This window comes from Hemicordylus capensis, chromosome 1 (assembly GCF_027244095.1).
Source record: "Hemicordylus capensis ecotype Gifberg chromosome 1, rHemCap1.1.pri, whole genome shotgun sequence".
NCBI lineage: Eukaryota > Metazoa > Chordata > Lepidosauria > Squamata > Cordylidae > Hemicordylus > Hemicordylus capensis.
In genome coordinates, this window is record NC_069657.1 from 231,704,624 (window position 1) to 231,725,614 (window position 20,991).

Genomic DNA, 20,991 nt, shown 5'->3' on the forward strand with positions numbered 1-20,991 from the left:
CTTTGCCAAGTTAGCAGTGATATATTAATTATTAATACATAATCAGAAGACAAGGAAAAAATCTAGTAGGCACATGATATTTACTAGAACCAGATTTAAGGGATCACATCTACTAGAAACATGAATTCTGATATTTGCATGTGTACTTCCCATCGCAATATCTCCTTGATGACAATGGAGGATTGTACTGTGACTGATACAGTATTTAGAAGAATAATGTTATATAAAGACAAGATCCTATCTTGCTGGGGATTTAATTGCTTAGGTTAGTACAATTGTATAAGATGTTTCCCTGCATTGTTTGTCTTATGTGGTGCACAATATGCATTCTAAGCATGTGTTGTTTGCAGCATGGTGAATGTGGCAGGCGGCAATTTGACTTCTTTTACTCATGATATCAGCTGGTTACAAGTAAAAAATTTCTGTAGATTGGAGCCTGAAGAGGTACAAGTTAAAATTACTGCAACTATTGAAACAGTAAGTAAAGGAACTGTGATTGTGCTTGGCTCTAACAAACTTGATTGCCTGTTACTTTTATTCAGCTCAGCCCCAGCTATTTTATTTTCTAGCCTACCCAGTTGCAGAAAGCTATTTTCTTTGTTACTTTTGCCTACCTGCATTTCTAGATGCTTATAGGGATGAAATGAAGATATGCATGTCTCTATTACATTCACATTGTCAACTATGAGTCTGAGGGTTGGTTCACATTTCACTTTAAGGTATAAAAAACCACCGGACTTTAAAGTGAAACGTACATGTGTAGTACAGGTGGACGTTGTCACACGTGGTCCCAACAATTGCAGTTCCGCTTATCCACGGTTGGGTAATGGAGACCCAAACTCGGTATAAACAGTTTTAAAAGGGTTACAAACCATGTATCTGTGGTTCCTAGGTGGCTTGAAATGACCTCCGAGGTGATTTCCGGCCACCATTTTGCTTAGCACCACCATTTTATGGCTTTTTGGGTTTTTCCCATGGAAACATTGCAGAATTGGGGTGGGGGGGTTTGCTGGACAGCTGGAGACCCTCAGAGCATGGTACAGCACTTTCATTCATTCATTCATTCATTTTTTAAATTTAAAATATTTATACCCTGCCCCTCCAGTGCACTACTGCTTGGGGCAGCTCACAACCATAAAATAGATACAAGACACAATAAAAGTAATAAAATTAACCAAATTGAACAAACAAGTTAATTGAATTGAACACTTTCTTCTATTAGCTATTTCTTTAGCTTCCATGAACCTAATCCTCTGATTCCCATTGCCTTAATGCCTCCTTATCCGTGGTTTTCTATCCACTGCTTCAACTAAGAACTGAACCCTCACAGATAACAAGGTTCACCTGTACTGTCCGTAGTGAATGACAGATGCACATTTCCGTGGCTGGGTTCCTCTGTGATAGGTATAGAAGCGGTGACTTGATCTTTCCTCAGTTGCTGCTTCCGTGTTTATTTCTGTGTTTATATTTCACACTTGGGTACAAAAGTAAAGTGTAGATAAACTCACACATGACTCTTCATTCTTCAGAGAAAGTTGCCACATATATGTTTCATATTAGTAGTTGACTTTTTGGATAATTTAAAGGCATATATTGTTGGACATTTTCCAGCAGTTTCCCTACATCCATCTTAAGAATGTAAGTCCAGAACATATTGTAAGAAGTGTGCATAAGTCATAACAATTTAAATTTTTAAAAACCTAAAAATGCACTTAAAATAACTTTGTATATTGGTACAAAAGCCTCTATAAGTTAAAGAGAATGGCTGACATGCCCCACAGCCTTATGGGGGTGGAACAAGATTGCCATCCTTGCAATAATCTAACCAGCTGCATGCAAGTTTGCTTCACAGCTGCAGTGCTCAGGGAGGGGGATACAATTTTTGCTTCTCCTTTTCTCTCAAAAGAATTATGTCTGTGAGGGCTACACAGCCTTCATGGATATATTCCTGGATGCAAAAATGGCTTTTACAGGGAGGGGGAAAGAAGCAAAAATTGCTCCCCCCGCCTGTGCACTGCAGCTGCAAGGCAACAAAACTTACAGTTAATTAGATTCTCAGCAGATTTGTTTCATCCTCATAGGGATGTCCATCATGATGGCCAGTTTAAGCAACTACTCATTAGCTTAGAGGAAGAACCAATTAAGTGCAAGATGTTTGAGACTTTTCCACATGCAAATATTTGCATTTGATGCACAGGTATTTGCATTTGATGTTTCAAAGAAACATTTAATTCTGCATTATTTTCATACTAGGCAAAAAAACCCACACAAAAAAACCCACCAGCCAACAGGATTGGTGGTATTATTTATTATTTCCAGCAATTTGCAACATTTTTCTCAAGGGAAAGAGGTCCCTTTTTGGGAAGCAAGGGAGGAGACATTTGTTGAAGAGAAATACAGTTTAGGACCACAGATCAGCTTTTGAGTCTAATAGCAATTCCTCAAACTTCTTCCTTTAGAACAGTAGATGAAATAAAGGAATAATGAATTGAGGAATGAAGAAATTACAAATAGGGGAACAGGAGGAAGATTTGGCTGTGACTTTGTATAGCAGACTTTTAGTTGAATGAAGGTTCTTGAATAGAGGAAACTCTTTAGTATCTATGCCTAGATAGGATCTTCTACAGACTATTTATTCTCATTTATGAAAATCTTTTATCATTTTATGATTAGACCACCTATGAAAGAGACCATGCTGAATATTTGCCTAAGTCAAATTTCAGCCCTCCAGGATCCATACACATTTACAGGTGTTTAAAAAATTTTTTCTGAGAGATATACAATTTGAGAGATATTGCAATGTGCATGTGCTCATTTATGTAGAGATGATTTGCATGTTCCTGGTTTTTTTAATATTCTACCCCAAATTCATGCAGGAATATCACTATCCTATGGTCGACTTATAGTGTATCTGCCCTTGAACCTATTTCTCAGTATTGTATATAGAATTTTATTTAAGTGTTTTAATTCAAGCTTTACAGACATATGTAAAGATTTCCACAGACTTTAGAAACATAATATGAGACTTGGATCCAGTGAGGAATACTGCATGACTGGTCATGTCAGACATATGTTCCCTATATTCCAGCATTCCACAGAAAGGGGCTTTAGAATTTATAAAAGAGATGTTGAATAGAACCAAGTGTCACCTATAAATTGCTGTACAGAGTTGTTGCATATAGCCTTACATTAGAACTATTTTTCATCTCATGATTTGTTGTATTAAAAACAAATACACCATCAGCTTAGTGATTAGCTGCCCCATGGTGCCAGAAGTGGCCAGATTGTACATGAGGTATTTGAAGAGCAATTTTTTTAAAAAGCTTGCAAAGATAAATATTTTATTATGGTTTATAATATGAATTAATAATGATGCGTATTCATTTATTTTGGTATGCAATATTTTCCTTTATAATGGTTGCTCTATTTGTCATATTTTAAATTGTGTATATCTTTTTTTAAAAAGAAAGAAATTTCCTTGAACAATTTTGTTCAAAACACATTGGGAATAATAAATAAGAACATAAGTCATGTCAGCAGGATTTTATTTATTTATGCACACCTAGCTTACACTACTACATAATTTTTTTGTTTAGCTTATTTATCTGAAAATATTTTGTATTGGAGAAGTGTTCTCAGTAGTCAGAGAACTGCAAAGGTGAAATTCTTGGCTGCCTAATAGCTGGTACATTTTCCATCAGCTGTTGAGATAATTCTAACATAAATATTTTAAAAGTCTGAATTTCTCTGCTATATTTTTGTATTGTTTGTTTTTCCTTTCAGATGATGGCAGATATCAGACTTAAAGCAATAGAGGAAATGCAGTTGGAGAAAGAGCTAGGTAAATTATTTTTGCATATGTAACCTGCCTGAGTTGCTTGCTTCAAAGTTGTTGAAGATTTAAAGATAAAGGGAGGTATGGGAATTATTTAATCATAAAGAAAATATTGACTTTTTATGTGGGTTCCATCGTTATAACAGATACAGTTATAGAAATGTGAGCTTATGAATCATCAGCCTAATCTACCTCACAGGGTTGTTGTGAGGAGAAACATAACCATGTACCTCTACCTCTGGGCTCCTTGGAGGAAGAGTGGGATATAAGTGTATGTATAAAAAAATAAGAAACTGAGCTGCAAAAGAGGACTTGTGTGGTTCACTAGCTGACCTTGGGCAAGCCACACCCTCTAAGCCTCAGCTCCCCAGCTACAGTGTGGGGATAATGGTTGTTTATCTTGGAGAGTTGTTGAAGAATCATCCCATGCTAACTAGTCAAAGAGGCACCTTTTTAAAGTGGTAGCTACAGAGTCTTGCTGGATCTGGCCCAAGACCCATTTAGTCCAGCATCCTATTTCCCACAGTGGCCCACCAAATGCTTCTTGGAAGCCCACAACCAGAAGACAAAGGCATGCCCCCTGTCCCGCTGCTGCTCCCCTGCAGCTGACTCCTAGAGTTATCCTGCCTCTGAACCTGAAGTTAGCCCACAGCTATCCCTGATCATCTTGGTTGCCCTCTTCTGCACTTTTTCCAGTTTCTACAAAATCCTTTTTAAGATATGGTGACCAAAACTGTACACAATATTCCAAATGTGGCTGCATGATAGCTTTGCTTAATTGAGCAAGGGGAGAGCAACTGTCTCCATTCAACCCAATATAGTGTATCTCCAGTGACTGTTGCTGGTGTCTTCTTTGTGTTTCTTTTTTAGATTATGATTCATTTCTGAACCATCTTCTCATTCCTTGCTATGTAAATTGCTTTAAGTTCTGTTGTTGTTGTTGATGTTGAAAAGCATTATATAAATATTATTATAATAAAAATAATTTCAAGATAGTATGCTTAAAGTGCTTTGCACACCCAAAATGTGCTATGTAAATAACAGTCAAAGGAAAAGGTTATGGGTCCACAGAATTCACTGGGATAACTGTGATATTCAAGCCATTACTTCTAGAATAGAAATCAGGCAGTCAGAGCCTATGGATTTGGTTTAACTTATTCAAGCAGCCAATTGGCTCCACCCAGCTTACCCAGGAATTCTAATCCTTGTTGCATTTTTATTTGTGCTATCCTAGCCCTCATAACCAGAGAGACCTATAGTCCATATTCAAGTCTATATCCTGGCTTCCCCAACTGAGTGTTGAAACTTCCTTTGTGCAGCAGAAATAGTTCTTGAGTTGCTGACATATGAACAACAGTGACTGTTCCTGTGCCACAGTGGCAGAGCTGTAAACAGGCCCTAGTCAACCTTGATGTGAGAGCACTGCCCATAAGATAAGTTGTAGGTTGAATTCACTCTTGTGTAGTATGTTTTTTTCTGGAATCTGCTTGATCCACCATGGGGATATGTTTTAAATTTATAAACCAAGAGTTTGTACTCAAGATCTCTTAACAATTGAGAAATAACTAATTTGTGTGAAGCAATCCTGGATATGCACTCTTACTTAAGAATGTAAATAGTGCCTTGCTGGATTTGACAGAGTTCAGCATTAAAAAATAATAATCGGCAATCAGCAGGCACTAAGCGGTCCACTGAAATTGACAGTGGTCCAATATTGGGCAGCAGCCTACCATCTGCCCACTCCTTTTTGTAAGGTACTGGATTCTTACAGTAGTATATAGGATAGGGACATAGCACTAGATGGAAGGCCATTGGAATCTGAAAGTTCCACCTAACTTGTTTAGGACCATAATTTAATATAAGCAGGTATAATATTGCTTGATTTGAAGGAAAGGCTGACCATGTTTTCATAATTCTTAAGAAATGTTACTAGAATGTAATGAAGGTGTTAGAAGAGATAACTATTTGCTTTACAGTAATTCCTCTGGTTTGCTTAAATCTCCATCAGTTAGGAAGGCAATCAAAAGAGGGTTAGCAGCTCCTTATTCTTGGAAAATGAGACTATCAAACTTCATGGTCCTTTTAACCTACTCACTTCCTAATATTTCTGTTTTTCCCTACCAGTTACCCAACTTATGAGTGACCTGTTGCACTAATAATAATAATAATAATAATAATAATTCAATTTCTATACCACCCTTCCAAAAATGGCTCAGGGCGGTTTACATAGAGAAATAATAAATAAATAAGATGGATCCCTGTCCCCAAAGGGCTCACAATCTAAAAGAAACATAAGACAGACACCAACAACAGTCACTGGAACTACTGTGGTGGGGGTCGATAGGGCCAGTTACTCTCCCCCTTCTAAATAAAGAGAATCACCATGGTAAAAGGTGCCTCTTTGCCAAGTTAGCAGGGGGTAGCCAAGTTAGCAGGGGGTAAGAGCGGGTTCTGCACCCACACAGGAGCATTTGGGCAGAATTGACTAGCTCCTCAAAGCGCTTAGCCCTGCCCCCTGCATGTGGTGCACTTCCTTAGTTCGGGCAGTTAACATTTTCTCCTCAGTTCCTTTCTGACTGCCATTGTGTTGGCACCTGACAGTGAGCTCCTCAGTTGGAACTTTTTTCCTGTGAAAAAGAACGAACTACAATGGCACTGACTCAGAATGGACTCCTGACTTCGGCATTTAAGTACCACTATTCCCACGCAGCCCATTTCCGTCTCCATGGAAAAGTGCTCCCTCCCAGCACACCAGTGCCTGCCAACTCACCTGTTCCTTCTGTTTGCCTGCTGATGCACCCGTTCCTTCAACGTCAAGCATGGTGTTGATGTAGAAGTCGAGGACTGCAGGGGTGCAGTCAAAATCCTCGATTAGAATTGCCTCATCGTAATCTGGCACTCCTTTTAAGGCTCTGAAACCGCCATTGCTCAACGCACCGTAGGCATCACAAGTCTTGACATCGTGAGTAGGATGCCGAAGAAACTTCGAGATAAGGGTGCTAAGCCTCAATGTGGAGAGCTTGTGACCATCTCTTAGTCGACACCGTCTCCTACACCGTTCAGTCAATGTCAGGACTTTTTCAAGTTCAGCCTTTAATGTCGACCTCGACATCGTGGGCACCCTTCAACTTTGATGATGATGCCCACTTAGATACCTACTTCGAAGTTGATGGTTCAGCACCGTGACCAATCGCTGTCTCCTGCCAAGACCCCATTGCAATCTCCTAGCCGCAAGGGAGGGGTCTGCACTCTTTGACCACACCGGTTAGTTTTGATGTTGACGCTGATGAGGATCTGGATCATGGTTTGGGCCCCGTTGATGCTCATCGTCTTCTCAATATGCTCGATTCCAACAAAAGCACTCAGTTGGCTTTGACATGTTATGGTTTCCTTAGCTACAAGCTCAATGCCGATGATGATGTTTTGGCTCTGTCAGTGCCAAAAACACCTGGAATGTCGCCAGCTGAACCCCTTCGGTCAGCTCATTTGACACCATCAGCCTTTCAAGCTGATGGAGAGGAGAGCTGGTCTTGTGGTAGCAAGCATGACTTGTCCCCATAGCTAAGCAGGGTCTGCCCTGGTTGCATATGAATGGGAGACTTGATGTGTGAGCACTGCAAGATATTCCCCTCAGGGGATGAAGCCGCTCTGGGAAGAGCAGAAGGTTTCAAGTTCCCTCCCTGGCTTCTCCAAGATAGGGCTGAGAGAGATTCCTTCCTGGAACCTTGGAGAAGCCGCTGCCAGTCTGTGAAGACAATACTGAGCTAGATAGATCAATGGTCTGACTCAGTATATGGCAGCTTCCTATGTTCCTAAGCTCTCCGCTCGATATCGCCGCGTGTCTCTGCTTTGCAGACCGACAGTCCAGGAGACCTGGAGGGCAGCGAAGGATTATGTTTCCAGCTTAGGATTCATTCAGGAAGGGGTCAGGGTGGTGCTTCTCTGTCGACCCAACCTCCTCTAGGTCTCCCACGGGACTATCATGACGGTAAGCTCTGGAAGCTTTGATATCAGGCTTCATCTGTTATGGTCCCCATAGTTACCCAGGTGACTCCTCCTCTGGAGGATTCAATAACTGTTCCTATGGCAGTTTCGATGGCCACTCAGGTAACTCTTTCCAGGTGGGACTCCCGCCGGTGGTACCTTTCAATACAATCCTATATATCTATGCAGACTGTAGGAGCCCCAACGGCTCCTCCACTGAACAGTCAGCCTACTCAAACAGTGACTTTGGACACCACCTCTTCTACATCACAGACTGCCCCAAAGGAGGAGAGACCTACCCTTTCAGTCCTGAGGATGGTCACTGATGACTATGACTCCAATTCTTCAATACTCCAATACTTACTAATGACTATGACTCCAATTCTTCTATGTCTGGCTCTTCTGATTCTTCAGAGCACCCAGATGATCCTCCTGTCAAGGTGATTCCCAAGGAGGACATCTCCCCAAATGATGAGATGCGATCCTATCACTGCCAGATCAGTGACATGGCTGCAGAGCTGGGTTTAGAGCTCAAGAAACAAACGCAAGGCGTGGATGATCCAGTATACAAGTTTTTCAATTCAACAGCTACCACACAACCTGTGCACCTTCCTATGCTCCCGGTAATTAACAAAGCTGATAAGTCTGTGTGTGAGGTTCTCCAGACTTATGCCCTGGAAAACTTGTACAGGATCCAGGAGAAAGAGAATGATCTTGTTCTGAAACATTCATTTCCCAATTCTTTAATTGTGGACTGTGCTTTTTCTTCCAATACCACCTTAGGGGACAAGGAGGGTCACAAGTTAGATGTAATGTAACCCCTGCTAACTGGGCAAAGAGGCACCTTTTAAACATAGTGATTCTCTTTATTTAGCAGGGGGAGAGTAATTGGCCCTATCCACCCCCAGCACAGTACCTCCAGTGACTGTTGCTGGTGTCTATCAAATATTTCTTTTTAGATTGTGAGCCCTTCAGGGACAGGGATCCATCTTATTCATTTATTTATTATTTCTCTGGGTAAACCGCTTTGGAAACTTTTTTGTTGAAAAGCAGTATATAATTTTTTTTTGCTGTTGCAGTCAAAATTGCAAACTACACTGTGTGTTTTGCAAAGTATTCCCACTCTTTGTGGGATTCTCTCTTTAATGAACAAGCTGATTTGTCTACAGATAAATTCTTGGCTAAGTTTAATGATATTCATGCCTCAGTGACCCTCCTTACTAGGCAACAATGCCAAAAACGTGGCAGAAACCAAGTTCCGTACTTTGGCAACTGCAGTCTCTCTGCGGAGGCATGCATTGCTATGGTCTGCTGCTCTCCAACCAGACATGAAGGAGAGAGTGAAGAATTTACCATTTAATGGGAAGGGTCTTTTCTGTGAATCCACAGACTCCACCATGGAGTCCATAAAAAAACACACACAACCCAAATTCACAGCGAAAATGTTCACTGCGCCTTCCCAGAATTACTCTTCCAAGTACCATTGTTCTTTCGGTAGACATCAATATTCTTACAAGCAGTCAGAGAAGAAAGACTACCGTAAGCCTTATCAATGCTTCAACAGGAAACCATTCAATCAAAAGTCAATGAATTCTCAAGGCCTGCATCTGAAAGCCACCGACTTGGGGAAGCAGCATCTTTGATCACGTGGCCTCTCCTCCAAAACAACCTTTCCAAGAGTTCCCAATGCTAACTTTAAACATTCAATCCATCTTAGCCTACCCCAACATCAGGCTGGCAAGTCATGCCTTAGCATGGTGCAACATAACATCGGACAGTTGGGTTCTTCACATAGTCCAGACAGGCTATGCAATAGAATTCACAACTCTACCATCAACAGGATCAAGTACACACCAGCATCCCCACTTCTGATGGAGGAAGTTCAGGCTCTCTTTAACAAGGAGGCAATCTCACTAGTTCAGTGGACAGATAGTGGTGGGTTTTTTACTCCTGTTGCTTCCAGGTCCTCAATCAGGACAGAGGCCTGTGACCAATCATGGACCTACGGTGGCTGAACCGTTACGTGGATGTGTGCAAGTTTCGTATGGTGACATTGCCCTATGGTGACATTGCAGAGCATCCTTTCTCTCCTTCACGGAGAGGAATGGTTCAGAACATTGGATCTCCGAGGTGTGTACTGCCACACTGGGATCCAACACAGCCACAGGCAGTACCTCAGGTTCATGGTGGGGCATCAGATCTATCAGTGCAATGTCCTGCCATTTTGGTTTGGTGATGGAACCCTGTGTATATATAAAATGCATGGCCGTGATCATAGCACACCTACGGTCGCAGGGGTTGACAGTCTTTCCATACTCGATGGTTTTCTTTTGGCAAGCCGGTGGGAAGATACCACTGGCTTGCCTTCACAGGTCTTGACAGGTTACCTTCACAGGTCTTGACAGTCCTGAACCTGCTCGAGGAACTGGGTATCCAGGTCAATTGGACAAAGTTCAGACTACAGCCAGTGAAGAAGATAGACTATATCAGAGCCTTCCTTGATGCAGAATTGCAACAGGCTTTTCTGCCCAAGGATCGCGCATCAAGGCCCAGATAGCTGCCTTTGTGGCACAACCCATTCAGAGAGCGCACAAAGTACAGAAACTGCTGGGTCTCATGACGTCATGCACTTCCACTGTATATTATGCCAAGCTATGACTCAGACGTCTTCAACTCTGGTTTCTCTCAGTTTTCCAGCCAAGTGTGGACAGAGCTCACAAGCAGCTGACAATTCCTTATCCAATCTTGCTTTCCCTCCAATGGTGGATGAAGGAAGCCAACCTGCTGGCCGTAGTCCCCTTCCAGGTACCTCAACTGAATGCTTGGGTCATGATGAATGCTTCCCTACAAGGCTGAGGAGCCCACTGTGAGGATCTCAGAGCATAAGGAATGTGGTCTCGGCTCCAGCGCCAGCTACATATAAACATTTTGGAACTTCTTGCAGTCTTTCATGTGCTGAAGTCCTTCCAGCCATCCCTGAAGGTTCCAAGTCAGCCTGGACAATAGCACGGCGATCAAGTACCTAAACCACCAGGGAAGGACAATGTTCTGCTCCCTTTGCATGCTGAACCTGCAGATCTGGAATTGGGCAATAGTGCAACGAATGACTTGGTGTAGAGAACACTCTAGTAGACCACCTCAGCAGATCTCAAATCTATCTGCAACAGCACGAATGGGGAGTCAGTCTGCCGTACCTCCAAGTGTTGTTCAAAGCCTGGGGGACCCCAGATATCGATCTACTTGCAACGTTGGGAAAATAAAAAGTGCTCCCAGTATTACTCAGGGGCTAGAATCTCCCACAAGTCCAGAGGGGATGCTTTCCATTTCAACTGGGGTAAAAAAATTCTATACAGCTTGCCCCCTTCCCCTCTATTGAACAGGGTTCTGCCGAAAATCCTGCAAGAGTCTGCAAACTGCATATTAATTGCTCCATGGTGATCTCAACAACCATGATTTCAGCAAGCACTCAGACTGCCAAAGGGTCACCACAGATGATTGCCTCAATGAGAGGATCTTCTGGTTTAAGAGGGCAGCAGGCTCCACCAACCTAACCTGTAAACTCTGAACTTGACTGCCTGGAGGATAGGCTGTTGAAGGATAGGCTCCTTCTCAATGACAGAGAAAAATCTACTCGTGTCAGCTACAGCAGCAAATGGAAGTGATTTCAGGTGTATGCGCAGAACCACAAGCTTCCTGCCTCAGGCTGCTACTTCTCACCAGGTCTTGTTCTACCTTACGGACATAAAACAGCAGAAGCTGGCCAATGTTGCCATCAAAGTCCATTTGGCTGCCATTTCTGCTCACCATCTCAGATGGGATGGAAAGACAGTTTTCTCACATCCAGAATTGAAGAGGTTCCCTAAACAACCTCTACCCGCCTATCCACCCACCTACCGAACAGTGGAGCCTATCCCTGGTTCTATCTGCTTTAGCAGAGTCTCCATTTGAGCCCATGGTGACGGCCTTTCCTAAACTTGTGATGCTAAAGATGGCCTTTCTGTTGGCGATCATGTCTGCCCAATGGGTGAGCAAATTAAATGCCTTTCACATTGATGTCCTCAATGCTAAATTTCATGAAGACAAAGTAGTGCTTTTCTTGGACCCTGGGTCTAAACCTAAAGTGGTTACGGACTTCCACATCAACAGTGACATTGTCTTGCTTACCTTCTTTCAAAACCCAACGACAGCTCTAGAATGGTCACTGCATTCCTTGGATGTGTGGCGTGTACTCCTATTCTACTTGAATCTGACCAAGCCCTATAGGAGAATAAAACGACTTTTTGTGGGTTATAAAGGCAAAGTGAAAGGTTGTCAGAGTTCTAGACAAAGACTCACTGGATTCTGGAACCCATTTTCCTGGCATACAAGCACCAAAAGGTGGGGCCCCAAAGACCAATCTACCAGGAGTTATTCTACCTCTGCCACCCATTTGGCTGGCATTAAGCTCAAGGACATCTGTACAGCAGCAACTTAGTCCTCTGAGCATACCTTTGTTGAGCACTATGCCTTGGATCTTCACACTGCAGCTCAGGCCAATTTCGGGAAGGGTGTGCTGTAGAGGATCTTACCTTAGCATACCACACCCACCTTCAGACTGACCACTTGTTAGTAACCCACTCTTATGTGTGCAATGGATCACAATCCAGATAAACAGGTTGCTCACCTGTAACTATTGATCTGGAAGTGATCCATTGCAGCCATAAGACCCTCCCATTGGCCCTGCTGCAGTATGCAAAGTGACAATATGTATTTTTACAGAGTTTAAAGTGTTGTTTACCTTGTCAAACTGTGAACTGGATCCTTAACAATTATTGAATCCAAATAATCGGTCCTTCAGGAACTGAGGAGAAAATGCTAGCCCACCCAAATTAAGAAAGGGAGGGAGAGTATGAAAACATATGAAAGGGACTAGAAGTATGAGCAGTGTAAGATATACCCCTTAGGGGATGGAGAAGAGCATTTATGTTCCAGGTTCCCTCCCTGGCATCTCCAAGATAGGGCTGAGAGAGATTCCTGCCTGCAACCTTGGAGAAGCTGCTGTCGGTCTGTGTAGACAATACTAAGCTAGATGGACCTATGGTCTGACTCAGTAGAAGGCAGCTTCCTATGTAAGTGTACCATGTGCAGAGGGCGGGGCTAAGTGCTTCAGGGAGCTAGTCAATTCTGCCCAAATGGTTCCACACAGGCACAAAACCAACTCTTATGACTGCAACAAATCACTTCCAGATCAAAGGTTACAGGTGAGCAACCTGTTTTTCTATTTTTTCGAGAAAGAACAGATCTTCAGCTAGCTTGGTCACTTAAGCAGGGGATCGCACTATTAGTAATTTCCTTCTGACCTTCCACATCCTTTCCCTCCTTGATTTCGTATTTGTGCATATATGCATGTACCATGTGCTGTCTCTCATATCCCTCTCCCTATGAATTAGGTAGAAGTTGGGGAAATATTGGAAAATCAGATCAGGAATATAGCATTGGATTTCCACCCCTACTTTGGCTCCCCTTGTTCCATTGCACTCACTATGGATAAGGGGCAGGTGCCCAGCAGTGGTAGTACTGCATGAGGCTCTGGCCATCAAGGTAGTGAGCACCACTTTAATTTTGATTCCTCTGGGCCAAGAAATCTTGAGCTAAAGTCATATGAGGACACAAGCATATGTGGGAGAGAACTATCAAGACAATCAGGAGTCATAGCTGCAAGAATGATCATAAATCATAATATGCAGCTGAAACACTGGAAAGCTGTTCTCCATTTCAAATCCAAACATACCCTCTTCTACTTGCAAAGGAGACCCCTTAAGGAGGTTTGGATAGAGGCTTCAGGACATAAGATCCGAGGACCTTGTTGGATCAGGCCCAAGACCTATCTAGTCCAGCATTCTCTTTTCCACTGTGGCCCATGGATGCCTCTGGGAAGTCCACTAGCAAGAGAAGAAGACATGTCTCCTGTGAAGGAAGGATGGAGGCTTGGGGCATACAGAACCTTAGCTTTCCTTCCTCTGTACCCCCACTCTTCGACTACACAGAGTTTTGCCACTGTGCCACCCTTTAGAAATGGTCCGGAGACCTAAACGCATGCAAGCACCTTGAACCCCCAGGGGAAGAACAGGGGAAGATTTTGGTGACTTAACACAGATTCTACGTGATCTCACGCAAGACTCAAATGGAGTCTCGGAACCAAGATGCAAGTTTTGCCTCATCTTTCACTCCTGCTGTTGGACTCCAGCAACCAGTGTTTCCAGTCTTGATGGCTAAGGCTACCTCTGAACCTGGAGGTATCTTTAGCCATCAAGTATAGAAGCCATTGGTAGACTTGCCCTCCATGAATTTGTCTAATCGACTTCACCAATCATGTGGCAAGAAATCCCATAAACTAATTATGTACTGTGTGAAGAAGTACTTGAAACAGTTACGTGTCAGCTTAAGTGTACTCTCTGGAAGTGGACACTCATGCAGTCACCTAGGTTGAGGGCTATGGTATAGCAACAAAGTGTTTTTCTACATCTACTCACCATAGGATACTTTACTGCCAGAGGCAGTATCTTTGTCATCTAATTCTCAGGGATGTGACTATCTCCTTGAATATTCCTATCCTGTGTACCTTCTAAGCACCACTGAAGAAAAAAACCCCACTGGATGTACTCTGAACTTCAATGTCTAGAGTTCATTGAACTCTAGAAAGAAAGAAAGAAAGAAAAACCTGATGGGCAGGGAACAGGGACACTATGCTTAGTCTTGCCTAGGGAAGTCAGGGTTTCTGTGTCTTACCTACTGTCTTATTTATGTTTCCAATAATGATTTAATTGATCAAATTTAATATGGAATTTGATTTATCTTCCTGAAGTTATTCTTGGGAACTCTTACCTAGACTGGGGTTTCAGGTTTGTTGAGGTAACCTTCCAAGAGAGAGGAGGACTTGACCCTGTCCTAACTGCTTTCCTAACACTGAAGATAAAAATAAATGGCAATCCTAAAACAAATATCGTGTGACTGTGTTTATTCCAATTTTGTTTTTGTTATATCACAGTGAACAATACCTGTCTCAGACCCATTAACAGAAATGGAAAACTTCTCTGTCCAGGTAAGGACTTGTAGTAACCATCTGAATAAAATGCAGGTACATGACATAATTGTCTATTCAATATTTTCATAAAAGTATGTTTGTTTAATCAATCAATCTGTTCTGTCTGTATTGTATCTTCTCTTCTGTAGGCTCAGGGTTGCATCATATGTTACATTTTTCAGTCATAAAGAGAATTTCTGCAGGAAAATATGTAACTAATGATGTATTATGTATTATATATTATGATACATGTGTTTTTCCTGTTGAGTGTACACAGTTTAGGCAGATGATGAATGCAGCCCTTTCCAGTACTTTGCTTATTTAGCTTTGTGCACGCGATTGTGAAACCTATGAGGTGGGGGAGCTGCCGGAGGAATTTGTCCTCTGTCCATGGCCAAGCTCCCTACACAATCACGAACATTTTGTTTGGCGAAAACCAAACACTGCCTTCCAGAGTAAGAACTTCATCCCAACTGTCAAACATGGTGGTGGAGGATCATGGTTTGGGGCTGCATTGCTGCACCAAGGACAGCTTGCCTTCATTGATGGAACCATGAATTCGGCTGCATATCTGAAAATTCTAGAGGACAATTTCAAGTAGGCTTACCACAGAATGGCTGGAGAAGAAGAGATTTTGTGTTTGGATGGCCAAGCCACAGTCCCAGCCAAAGCCCTATTGACCTGTTGTGGCAAGACCTGAAGAGAGCTGTTTATGCAAGGAAGCCCTCAAATGTTACAGAGCTAAAATAGTTTTTATTTCCAAGATTCTTCCAAGCCAATGTGAGACTGATCAGTTACAGAAAACATTTAGTTGCAGTTATTGCTGCTCAAGGAGGTGCCACTAGTTACTGAATGAAGGGTCTGCATACTTTTTCACACAAGGATGTTTGTTGTTGACTCTTTGTGTTGGGTAAATATTTGAAACATATCCTTTTTGCTTGAGTTATTCAATGGGGTTTCCTTTCTCTCTTACCAGGGTATAGCTTAGGATCTAATCTGTTTTGAATAAGAATTGTGCTAACTTGTAGACCATCCTAGGGGGTTCACAAGAATACATTAAAAAAATCAGAAGGCTATGATAAAATTCCATAATCATAGTAGGCAGAATTAAAAGTAGTTCAAAACAATGTAAACATAATAGGGTTAAAAAGTGTGTTAAAAAGAATAATCTCTACTCTTTAAAGCTTTCTACTCATCCATTCTAGAGTTAGAACATGGGGAGCAAAAAGAGCAGGGGGGTGTTCCTTTTATATTTGCAAATTTGAAATGGCAAGCCACAATTTCCTCCAAATAGGGCCTGGACAATGGTCAGAGTAGGGGCTTCAGTTCCTACACTTTTTTGTAAGGTTCTGCTTTGAAACAAGCAGTTTATAGCACTTTTTAAAAAGTCCTTTAAACATTTTCAAAAATTCATTAAAAATCTGTAGACTGACCGATTACCTCTAAATTCAACAAACACAGTGCTCTCACCATGTACAACCACCATGTGAAATTTTAAAGCTTCCTGCCAATCCATTCCAGAGTTGTTGTTACTTGGTTTCCCATTAGTTCCCTTTACGGGGGAAATCCAATTTGTCAGTATTTCCAACTGAAAATCTGACACAACCCAACTATACAATATTTAAAACATGCTAATTCAAATTTCAACCATTTGTATGTTGGATCATATCATGTTGGATCCAGTATGATTCCCCCCCCCCCCCCAGTGCACAAGCCTGATATATAGTATCTTATTGTGAACAATTTTAGAGACTTTAGCAATGACTTTTGGGGAAGGAAAGAAATCCAGTTTCACCAGCAATTATGTCGTTATGTAACTGTCTAACAGTACAACCATGCATGTCTACTCCCCTGTTGAGTTAACAGGACTTACTCCCAGGAAAGTATGTATAGGTTTGTAACTTTATTATATCCCTCCCTCGTGCTTTTTTTGTATGTAGAAATTCCCCAAGAAATCATATGGTCATGTTTTGTTACTTGTAAAAATATCTTAAACAAAATTGGCCAAATAATTACTAAGATAATGAAGTTTAATGTTCATGTGATAATGGCCATCTTGATGATGATATCATCACAGTCAAGTGCCATGCATCCAAGCGTGAAACCATGGTAATTCTTCATCTAGAGAGGTTTTCAAATCAAAACCAACTGTATAATTTTTTCCCCAAACACTGCCACGAAATAGGCTTTTTGTATGCTATACTCCTGGACTAACTGGGGTAAGCAGAGATATTTGCCAAACTTGCAGAGGACACTAATTTAGGATAGTGAAATCCAAAACAGATTGTCCCCTTGCCTTAAAATGGTTCCTTTTGAGTTTCTAAAAGAGGTAGTATTAAAGGACAATCTAGAACTAGCGCCTTGCCTTTTGACATGGCCAAGATGTGTGGCAGTCTTCATGGAAAGCCCATAGCCCACCCACTTTGGAACAGAGGTTGATTCAAACATGGTTAATAGCACTGATATCTAAAGTTACCAGTTATAGAAGGGTGTGTGTGAGAGAGAGAGAGAGAGAGAGAGAGAAATGCCAGACAACTTGGTTGAAAATGGAATTCTTTTTATTTATTATTGGAATAATAAATATCAAGATAATATTCATCCTCAGTCTTCTCTTTATTGTAGATCCCCCCCCCAATATTTTGTATGTTTGTAATAAAACAAGTTTAAAAATAAAGCATTATATTATTTCCTGTTTTGGACTCCTTCAGTGCCTGAGGATTATACTGTTAAAGAAGCAGAGCTGAAAATGGGAAGCTTGCTAGGTCTGTGCTTTGGGAAAGCACCAACCGCCACTCAGGTAAAATACACAATAGAAAAATACTGTACAAAGGGGTTTTTTGTTTTAATTTTGCACTTATGTTTGTCATTCTGTGATTAATATTAAGTACCCTGCTAACTGGCCAGTACCCCTGCTAACAAAACCCCTGGGCAAAGAGGCACCTTTTACTGTGGTGATTCTCTTTATTTAGCAGGGGGAGAGTAACTGGCCCTATCCACCCCCAGCACTTTAATTGAGGAAATAATAATAAGACATGTACAATTATTTGTCTGACCACCTATGGCAAGTAAAATCTTCTCAGATGACCCTGCAAGAAAGTGTTTAATTGGCAAATGCGTGTGCTTCAACCTTTACGTCAATAGTAATAAACTTGTAAATGGATGAGTAATTGTTTGTGGACCTATTTGCAAGGGTGTCATATTGCATGTTGAATTATTTATTCACAAAATGCCTTAATCAGAAAATGCAGAGCATTTAAACCTCTTAAAGCTGCAATGCTGCATGAAAATTGGTCCCCTGCGTTTAATTTGATGTTTTTTTCTCCTAGCTTTTCTTGTATTTTCTTGTGGGACATGATCTGCATTCTAGCCCAGAGATGGAGATAGTGGTGGAGGAGAATACCTCTGTAAAAGAGGTAAATATGAGTTATAAATTCTGTACAAAATCTTTTGCTTTATAGACATTTTACAATTATATGACTGTCATTATTACTCTTGCTATAGTAGTTAGAGGTCCAAAATACAGTGTCCCAGTCTAGCAAAACAAATACATCTCAAAATGCCAAAATGAATTACTTTATTAGAGATAAAAATTCTAATCTGCTTTAATAAATAGTTAATCAATTAAAGCTTTAGCTTTAGGAGGCCAATTTTAACCAATGAAGCCAAATCTTAATTCATGGAGCTAAGATTCAAGGGCCCACTTATCTATCTGTTGAGGCGGTCTTGTTTCTGATGTGTTATAATTGGGGATGAAAAAAGCAAAATATTAAACATGGCCTTTATAATGCACAGATAGGCTTTTTAAAGTTGTAAATTACAGCTACTTCAGTAATGCATCTCAATATTGAGCTTTTTATAGTATGCAAGTATATTTACATTTGATCAATTATTTTACTGCTGAACTAAGTAAAATTAAGGCAAGTGATGAATCAACAAAAAATATTAATAAGCCCTAGTTACTATACAGTAAAAGCTCTGGTTTCCTTCATTTTGTCAAATTGAACTTCTAGTCTCATGACTGAGTTCCCTATGTTCTAGGCAAGAGGTTGCTCTTCCCAGCAGGTAGGGAACTGGGTTATCCCAAGGAACAGAGGAAACGGTGGTTCTGGTGCATTTTCTTCAAGGACTGGCTGCAACCCATAGTCATTTTCAGTTTCTTCCTTCACTCTCTTTGCATGGTAGCAGCTTCACAGATGTTAGGTAGCAGAAATAACTCTTACATTTCGAATTGTAAAGCTGCTGCCACTCTTCATTTCCACTATGGCAGCAACAATTTGTCCCATTCATCCCAGTGCATCCCATTAAAGCAATGGGCATTCGGCTAGGTAAATGAAAAAGGAAGAGAAATGTCAGACGTCTCTGAGATAAACTTTTTTACTGGCATGGGCTCTGTAAAACATAAACATACAAAGAATTGTTTACTTCATCATACATGCACAAAAACATACTTTTCTCAGAACTGGATATATAAAATTGCAAAAAACAGTATGGAAGACAACAATACTAAAGGCACACAACCACCCAAATCCAGGAGAATTTCTATACGTTGTTGCTATGACTAGAAACCAATTGCAACATTGAACAATTGTTATAGGAAAAACCTGGTATATTCCAAAACCTCTCAATATATATACTGTTCTAATACAAGGGCTCGGCTTGCTTCAGCTGAGGTTTGTTACATACATTTTATCAGCTACAATATAAAGAATTAATAAGCTGAAGGTGAAGTGTACAATTCTTTATGTTTCTGTTTTATAGATTCCTTGATAAAGGTCTGGCCAAAATGTGTCAGGTCAATAATCTCAGAGGTATTTGAGGTTCCTCCTCCTCCTTCATTTGGCTAGATGAGATTAATAATTGCCAGTGCTGCCTCAAATGCATAGATAGATTGACATGTGTGCAATGTAACAGTGAAATGAAAATCTCTGAGTTTAGTTCATGCATATTTTACTGCCATGATAACCTTTGATGTGAAAAGTGCCTGCAGGTGGTGGTGGCTGATAGGTTTGTGTTTCAAAATAAGACTAAATTGTACTAACTTCATATGGTATATTTTTCTTTCAGTGTCTGAATTTAATGCTGAAGAAAGCTGGCTTAGCGGGTTAGTATAAGTATCATGTGGAGGTTTGTGGTGAATGGGAGATGTTTTCTTCCCAGTCTCCTTCTTATGTCCATTTATAATTTTTATTAATCACGGTTTGTCTAAGAGAGACTAGTCAAAGAATAACAGTGGTGGTTCAGAGGTTACAGGAATTTTGAGCATTAATTGTGAGCTCTCCAAGTTCAGAAGTTTGCAGCTCTTCATACTTTATTTGTAGTCTTCCCTTTGTTAAAAATGAATAAAGTAAAAATTGTAAGCAATAAACATTTGTGATATGTGCAGAAGTGTTTATAGTAGCAAAATATTGGTGGTGGTTTTAGCAAGCTCTGACAACAATTTGAAAGACATCTAGTGCAGTCTGACGCACAATCTCTCCATCTAATTATTCTTTTGGAGGTTAGGTATACCAGTACTAGAAATACAACCTAATACAGTATTTCCCCAAGTAGGCCATGGAGAGTAGCCAGCTATATCATCTCAGAACTTTTAGGATCCAAAGAACCATAGAAACCTTCTCACAATGAAAAGCAGCAGTGTATTGGTGTGGTGGTGGGGCTTACCTGAAACTAAGAAGTGAGCTCCCTCCCATCTTCTATATGAAAACTGCCTTCTGGGCAGCCAAAGTGGCAATACTTTTAAATGTTGCCTTTTTTCTATAGAATTATCTCACAGTACTCTGGGTAGGGAAGCAATGTCAAGAAATAGCATACTTCCCCCAGTTCATTAGTGGGGAGATAAATGGCCGCTCCACGTAAAAGAGTGGCCCTTTTCCCTCCAGTAATTCACCAGGGAAAAGATGCAACATCTTGATGTTGCTTTTATGCTGTTTAGAGACTGAAATAAAATCATAATTTATTTATTACATTTATATCCTGCTCTACCTCCAAGGAGCCCAGAGTACTCTACATACTTGAGTTTATTCTCACAACAACCCTGTGAAGTAGGTGAGGCTGAGAGAGAAGTGATTGGCCCAGAGTCACCCAGCTAGTATCATGGCTGAATGGGGAT

At 41.0% G+C, this 20,991-nt stretch overlaps 1 protein-coding gene across 10 annotated transcripts in view; it reads left to right on the top strand.

Annotated features, from left to right (window-relative positions):
- The window catches only part of USP40 (ubiquitin specific peptidase 40), a 104,445-nt gene that overhangs the window by 47,902 nt on the left and 35,552 nt on the right, over positions 1 to 20,991 (top strand). For all 10 annotated transcript variants that reach the window (XM_053284031.1, XM_053284033.1, XM_053284037.1 and 7 more), the window contains 6 exons: positions 351 to 477; positions 3,784 to 3,841; positions 14,847 to 14,900; positions 17,591 to 17,679; positions 18,209 to 18,295; positions 19,947 to 19,983. In XM_053284031.1, coding sequence (XP_053140006.1) covers positions 351 to 477; positions 3,784 to 3,841; positions 14,847 to 14,900; positions 17,591 to 17,679; positions 18,209 to 18,295; positions 19,947 to 19,983 — 452 coding nt within the window. The remainder of the gene's footprint in view (positions 1 to 350; positions 478 to 3,783; positions 3,842 to 14,846; positions 14,901 to 17,590; positions 17,680 to 18,208; positions 18,296 to 19,946; positions 19,984 to 20,991) is intronic.